The 7,677-nt window shown below is 40.8% G+C and overlaps 1 protein-coding gene across 1 annotated transcript in view; it reads left to right on the top strand.

Moving 5' to 3' along the window:
- The first annotated feature begins 2,937 nt into the window (after positions 1-2,937).
- Positions 2,938-7,677, top strand: part of LOC116689873 (protocadherin-16) — a 44,414-nt gene continuing 39,674 nt past the window's right edge. The window contains exons 1-5 of the mRNA XM_032516525.1: positions 2,938-3,148; positions 4,503-4,571; positions 5,368-5,531; positions 6,699-6,746; positions 6,839-6,928. Of these exons, the coding sequence (XP_032372416.1) occupies positions 3,067-3,148; positions 4,503-4,571; positions 5,368-5,531; positions 6,699-6,746; positions 6,839-6,928 (453 nt within the window). The 5' untranslated portion in view covers positions 2,938-3,066. The remainder of the gene's footprint in view (positions 3,149-4,502; positions 4,572-5,367; positions 5,532-6,698; positions 6,747-6,838; positions 6,929-7,677) is intronic.

Below are 7,677 nucleotides of genomic sequence, written 5' to 3'. Positions count from 1 at the left end.
GGTTAGGTTTGGTGGGTTGGTGGTTGGGTTGAGTTAGGTGTAGGGTTAGGGTTAGGGTTGGTGGTTAGGTTGGTTGGGGGGTTAGGTTTATGGGTTAGGGTTTGGGTGGTTAGGTTAGTGTGTTAGGGTTAGGGTTAGAGTTGGTGTTAGGTAGGGTTGGGTGGTTGGGTTAGTGGTTTGGGGGGTTAGGGTTAGGTTGGGTGTTAGGTTAGGTGGGTGTTAGGTACGGGTTGGGTGGGGTTAGGGTAGGGGAGGTTTATCTTCCTCAATGTTTTTACTTTTTAACGTTTATACTTGTGTTTTATTCTGTTTAACTGTTTCATGTAAAGCACTTTGAATTGCCTGTTGCTGAATGTGCTCTACAGATAGCCGCTTGCCTTGTCTTATAACCAAAACTATAAATGCCCAATGTAATACCCAGCCCTATTTAACCATTGAATGCTATTCAGGTCAAATTGACCCTTTCAATTTTAATAGAAGAGAAAATGGTTACTTTTTTTCTACCTTCTATCAGCGTCCTTTCCTTATTTCCTGTGATTAACATGTATTCCTGACTCAGAACATTATTCGGGATATGACACTTATGTTGTTTCCATAGTGGATTTTTACATGATTAAACCTTATGACAAAAACAAACCCCACCCCTCCATGTTTAATAGTGTTCTAGTAGAGACTGATGCATTCCCTGAACATAGATGTTATCTCAGCTGTTGAAATAGAGATAAAGACAATATTTGTTAATAGATTATGAAGTAAAATTTTATTTCAGAATTGTTTTTAAACCCCAAATAAGTCCCGGGTCAGTTTGACCCGAGGGACACGAGAGGTCCCGGAGGTGAAGACCACAACAGGGTTAAGTTATCCCGGTTTCATTCATCGACACTGACCAGCTTGATCTAATTTCTTAATGTACCCAATGCATGGGATAAAGTCCACAACAGCTTTGAGTTTTTTGCAATTTTCAGCCCAGTCACTCACGCTCGGCCCAAATTACCCTGGATCTTTGCCCCTTTGGGGCGTGAGTTCTGGGCAGTGACCACAGACCAGACCCGTCTGGAAGTTCTGGTTTCTGAAAGCCCAGTCTGTGACAACATGATCTTGTGAGAATTGTGTAAGAACTGTACGTATGTGTGTGTATCTTATCTCTCTCTCAGCAGATGGAGAGGGCAAGATGAAACTAGAAGATTTCATAATTGAGGTGAGTCTAGTCTAGTCTAGTCGTCTAGTCTGGCCCACAAAGCAAAAGTCTCCATCTTGTCTCCACTCTCGATGACTAAGTCATGAGCTCAGCGACATCCTTTTACTCTTTTTATTCCCTTATTTTACATGAACCTTTTGAACACTTGTACTTAAATGTACTGGTGATTTTGTCTGTTTTAGGCAAGGCAGCTTTATCTGTAGAGCACATTTCAGCAACAGGCAATTCAAAGTGCTTTACACAAAATCATTAAACACAAGTTTAAACAGTTAGAAATAAAAACATTAGACGGATATAACCCTAAATTACTTGCCTCGGATTTTACCATGATGATCACACTACCATCGTTTTTTATGCACGTTACTAACAGTGTGGTTTATTCTATGATGTATTTAAAATGTTTTCTTATCTTTATTTCTTATCGTGGCACTTTTTAACCTTTTAGCACTTTTTTACCAAAGCACTTATCTACATTTAATGGTATGTGTACTTTTTATCCTTAGGGGGAAGTAATTCAAACAGTATCCAACCCACTAACCCTAACCACCCAACCCTAACCCCTAACCCTAACACCCTAACTCTATTTTGTAGAGACGTTACCTCTCGTCTCCTTGGACTCGTCTTCACACTAATTAAGCCGATCTAGCGCTGCCTTTCGTGTCTATTTTCGAACACTACACATTCACACTTTTTCTTTAAAGTGTTACCCTTCGAGTCTGTCTTTCTCTATATTACACAGCCTTGATACTTATTCCTTTTCCTCAAAACATATTCATAAAACAGATGAAACACAAGTGTAAACAGTTAAAAATAAAAACATTAAGACATATAAAACCCTAACCCTAACCCCCTAACACTAACCTAAGCTGATTTCACAATATTTAAAAACATTAACAATTTTAGCCTCTTCATCAAGACTTGAAGATTAAAGATGGAGATTTGAGCAGAACTACAGGCCTGAAGGAAAGAGGAGAAAGAAGAAATGGAGGTACCATAAAACCCTTAGTCTCTCGCTACGTGTACACATGGGCGGCTATTTTCATAAATAGACATTTCAACCTGTCCAGTTTCAAAAATAACATCGTGCACAGCTGTTAGTTTTAAGAAACGTGTTCGGTTACATGTACAAATACGTATATATGCCGTCAAGAGCATGCCAAACCTGTAGGTGGCAGTGTAAGGAGCAGCTCAATTACACGTTGGCCAATCAGAGCTCCCCAAAATTAGCAAAAACAGCAACAAATCACTTCTTCTCTCTTCTCTTCCTCAACTCCTCGGCTGCCCGAACCTCCGTTTGTCTCAGTTTATGTGCAAATGTGCAAACAAAGAGTTCCTAAATCTCCCCTCAGGCTGTAGTTTCTTAGAAAAGACTCGTTTTCAGAGGAAAATTCTCCGTTTGCGTGTAAACAAAGGGCAAATGTCTCCGTTGGGTCTTGGACTTTTGGTCTCTTTACAAAGAGACAACAAACATTTTATGATAATCCACAAAGATATGAAAATCTACAAAAGGAAAACACAATAAAAAGCACATGAAGGTTTAAAAACAAGAAGACAACTCCACTTCTGAACTGTAAAACAGGGCTAGCCTTCATCGATAGGAAAGGTGAATGTAGCCCAAACGTCTGCTCCTGTGACGTTAAAAACCCAGATTCTTCCACGAGGTTTCAGGGGAAATGAAACTCAGGCTTGGTCCTGGTCTTTGGCACCATCAGTGATACCTGTGACCGTTTTATAACCAGCCATAAAACAGGATTGCTGGAAAGGGGGGGGGGGGCGATAAACTGCAGACGCCTCTTATCACCTGCGATTCAGCAGGTGATCAGCTCAGTGTTGCTTCTCAGGCTTTGGGAATACACAACCGAGCCGTCATGGAGGAAACCGCTGGTCTGATCCGGACCGGACTCCTCGTTTTCTCTGTTTGTGTGTGTGTCGTTACCAGTAGTCCTGTAGGTGAGTGCATTTGCTGGATTTACCTTTGATTTAAAACCGTAACTGTAGGTAAAATGAGGCTGACTCTTCTGTGATCTGGATTTTTAATATATTAATAATACAGATTGTGTCAGTAACTAGACTTCCTGTATTCTGTGATCAGTCAGTGGTGTCTGTCCCGACTGCATTTGGCCCAGAACCAGCTCCTGACAGGTACACTACAGAACCTGGAAGTGGGACCATATAACTCCTACCCCTGGCCTCCTGCCACTGGCTGCCAGTTCAGTTTAGGACTGACTTTGAGTTTCTCCCGTTCCTTTAAAATGTCCAAGGGTTGCGTCCGACATTCCCTTCTAACATGCTATTTATTAGGTTGAAACCGTAGGCCTTTTATTTTGGAAGCAACTCTATAATCTTTGTCTCCACAGCGCTGTGGAGTAAGGTCTGGCTACACCACAGATGCATTCTGGGATTGGAGGGAAAAACATGGTCTGGGTTGTTTACATTTCTTTAAATCAATCCCAATCGTTGTGGGTGGTGATAAGCTCTGGACACAGCAAGAATAGTCAATATAAAGTAATACTAGACAGCTTGACTCGGCCTTTTATCTGCATGAAATGATGCTGTCATATTTCATATCTGATCACGCCTCATTTAACTTTTTAGTCCTTTAAAGTCCAATGTCCACTGTACTTTAAAGATAAAACTACACAGTATTCAAATCAAATCCAATAGTTAGCTCTGGTGTGTTATTGTTAGGTCTCCCCCCCTTCCTGTCTTTCCACTCTGTGGTCCTGGGACGCGTTAGTTGTTTAAATATAAATAAAATAAAAATATTTTATCACAAAAAAAGAAAAATCAAATGCATAACAATGCAGAACAGACAACATAGCATAATAGATGTCAGTAGTGTAATGGGAACGCTGTTACTTACAGTATATGCTCATCACAAGAGAAATGAAATGTAGAAACTATTCAATTTAATTGAGCTTATTTAGGAAGTGAACATCATGTAAATAAACTGTTCTTATATAGCGCTTTTCTGGACTTAACAACTACTCAAAGCACTTAAACATAGTACAGGAACCATTCACCATTCACACGCATCTCGGGGTTCGGTGTCTTCCAAGGACACTTTGACATGGGACTGCAGGACCAGGGATTGAACCAACAACCTTCTGATTGACAGGCAACCACTGAGCCACATCTGCACATTAATAAAATGCGTTACATTGGTTAAAAATGGCAGAATGAAGCAGAAGGCTGTTTATCATCTGTAGCCCCCTGGCCTCGATGTTGAAAAAAGGCTTTTTAAGCCTCTATAATCTGTGTGTATATATAAATATAATATTCAGCTTTTCTTTTTCTCCTCAAGGTACTTCAACCATAAATTGTGAACAAGGCAGCGATCAGCTTGTGGGTTCAGTGGATGAAGGATATGCAGGTGAGTTAAATGTGATATTTATGATTTAAGGTTTCAAAATTATATGCATTTAAAGACACAGTTTGAAGAAACAAACATATAAATAAAGTCAACCTGGTCTTTTTGATTAAATAATGTTGATAAAAGTGTTCAGTCATGTCATGTCCATTGGTATTTAAACTGGCTTTATATTGTTATATTTAATAATTAATAAGGGGAAGTTTTATATTTCATTTTCACTGCTGCTGAAAAGTGCTATACAAATAAAATTGCCTTGCCTAAGATGGATCATGTATTTAAAATTCATGATGAGTGAGAAAATCATGGAGAACGGGCCTGTAGACAAGGGGGGGGGGGTTAAGGTGGTTCAAAAGACAGCCCCCACCGCCAAAGGTCCATAGTTCATGTCAGTTTTTGTTGTTGTTAATAAAACAAAAGTAATTAACAAGTGGGGGGGTTTTTCAAACCAATAATTAGAATCCCCCTCAGATTAAAATGGTCTTTTTCATCCCAAGCAACTAACTTTATGCACTCAGAGCAAAATATCTGAGACCGAGGACATCTCAATGAAACTTGAACGTCATAATTAAATGCAAAATGAGGGAAAAACTACAAAAAGGTTAACTTTTTGAAAAGAATAACTCCTCCCCCATCCACTAGGCTGGTTAAGGGCCTGACGTGGGCAAAGACCTGTGTTTGTTTCTTTCCTGATTTCACCATTAAGTTAAAAACAAACATGCTTACCCCGGTGCTGTGTGTGCATCACATGGTGATGAGATGTGTGTGTCCGTCTCACGATGCTCCCACGATGCTGCAGGAGAGGTGGAGGTGGTGAGCGGGATCACGGCAGGAAGCGGTGTGAAGCTGGTGTCCCACATCTTCCCGGCCCACCTGGAGTACCTGGAGCTGAGCTTCACCCCCGGAGACACCAGCGCCACCGTTCGCACCAAGAAGACCCTGGACGCAGACACGCTGGCAGCCGTGAGTCCCCGAGACCCCGTCTCCTAGAAATGGACTTCACATGCTGCAGATTTAAAGGGTAGAAGCCAGAAATGGTTTATAAAGATACCCTCCCCCTATTTAGTATCAATAGTCATAAAGAAAAATGTGGAATGGAACCACTGGACGAAAATAGGATCTTCTCATTTTATTCTTTGTTGAGGAGAGGGTCATCCAACTTTTTTTAGTCCTTTTTGGGTGTTTTTTTTGAATAGTTAGTGGATATCTTCCAAGTCTTTTTAGAGCAAAATTCTAAAATGTGTCTTTGCTGAGCTTTTTTTGTTTTTAATTCCATCGTTAAAGATGCTTTGATTTACTATTTAACACATCTTCACTGGACTGGACCAAGGACACTCCAGCCCTCTACAGGAAGGACCAAAGCTGAGGAGGCTGAGGTCCTTCAACATCTGCAGGACCATGCAAGGCCAGTGACGTTGTGTGGGGGGGGGTGGATCTGGACTCTCCGTGGGGGGGTGTCAGAGAGGAGGACGCTGTCCAAACTACATGTCCTCTTGGACAATGTCTCGCACCCTCTCCATGGCTCGCTGTTAAATCACAGGAGCACTTTCAGTGATAGACTCATTCTCCCAAAATGCACCACAGAGCGCCACAGGAAGTCATTCCTGGCTGTGGCCATCAGACTTTATAACTCTTCCCTCTGAGTGTCTGACACACAGACACACACACACACACAGTCACACACACACAGACACACACACACACAGACACACAGACACACAGACACACACACACACACACTCACACACACACACACACACACACACACAACACACACACACTTAGTGAGGTTGAATCTGGACAATAAGATCTGTTTTATCTGTTTTTTGCAATAACACCGGCCTGAAATGTGTGCAATACTCAACTTCTACTATTATTATTATTATTAATATTATTATTATTATTAATACTTTTCACCATTGCAACTCCTTAATTATGTTAATTATGTAAATACTGTATCATAACATTCTGTTAACTGTGTAAATATCGTACATATCCACACTCCTTATATCTCTTTATTCATATTTCGACTCTGGTATTTCTACTATTTGTGCAATGAAGTATTTCTGATTCTGATTCTGATCTCCAGTGTCCTACGAGTCTTCTCAACTCTGTGTCCGTGTCTTACAGAGCGACAGCACCTTGTATTACTCCGTCATGTGTGACGACGTCATCAAGGTGGGCGTCAAATGTGTAAAAGAGTCGCAGTATTCGGAGACTAACGTCACATCATTTTAAAGTTATTTAATCTGATGTTTTGACCTCGGCAGCTCAACAACACTCGGAAACTGAAGATCAACGATCTCAACGACAACAGCCCCGTGTTTGAAGAGAAGTCTTACAGCGTTTCTCTCTCTGAGGTCAGTGACTGAACGCTGTTGGAAAGAAACCGCAGACACGTTTCAGTTGATTTTAGGATGATCAGCTGACGTCCAGCATGTCAGGTACGGCCTGACATCTAAGCTTCAGCTGTAATTGGCTCAGCTGATCAAAGACTTTTGCTCAAAGTGTTATCTTGCGTCTGATTTCGTCCAGTTACTACTATTTGATAACTTACTTTACTATTTGATGTCACTTCCATTCAGCCATACCTTCTGCTCACTGTCTGCTGTTTGCTTGTTGTGTGTTTACTTGAGTATTTGTTTGTTTTTGCCGTTATTGTAGAAAATGCTGCTGCTGTAATGAGGAAAGTTCCCCGCTGTGGGATGAATAAAGTATCATCTAATCTAATCTAATCTAATCTCATCTAATTTAATGCTTCCCCAAATTGCTTCTATAAGTATTTGAATCAGGCTGCAGTAAAATGAGTTCATTAGAGGGTAAATTTGTTTTTGTTTTTTTACAACCTGGTGTCACGTTTCATGTTTCCTGTTTTACACCTGGACCTTATTTTCCCAGGCACTGGTGTGTAAGTGACTAATGTGAATACCAGGGATGCACCGGGCTTTTTGACGGAGTTGTTTTTACACCGAAACGAATGCTATTAAAGGGAAGTAACAAGAGGCGAAAGTCGAGAAAAAGAGGCTGACGTTGGGTTGAGTTTCTGCTCTTGTCAAAGAGTATACAGTATATAGGAAAGGCAAGGCAGCTTTATCTGTAGAGCACATTT

Source organism: Etheostoma spectabile, chromosome 5 (genome assembly GCF_008692095.1).
Source record: "Etheostoma spectabile isolate EspeVRDwgs_2016 chromosome 5, UIUC_Espe_1.0, whole genome shotgun sequence".
NCBI classification, from domain to species: Eukaryota; Metazoa; Chordata; class Actinopteri; order Perciformes; family Percidae; genus Etheostoma; species Etheostoma spectabile.
This window is presented reverse-complemented; position numbering and strand designations above follow the sequence as displayed.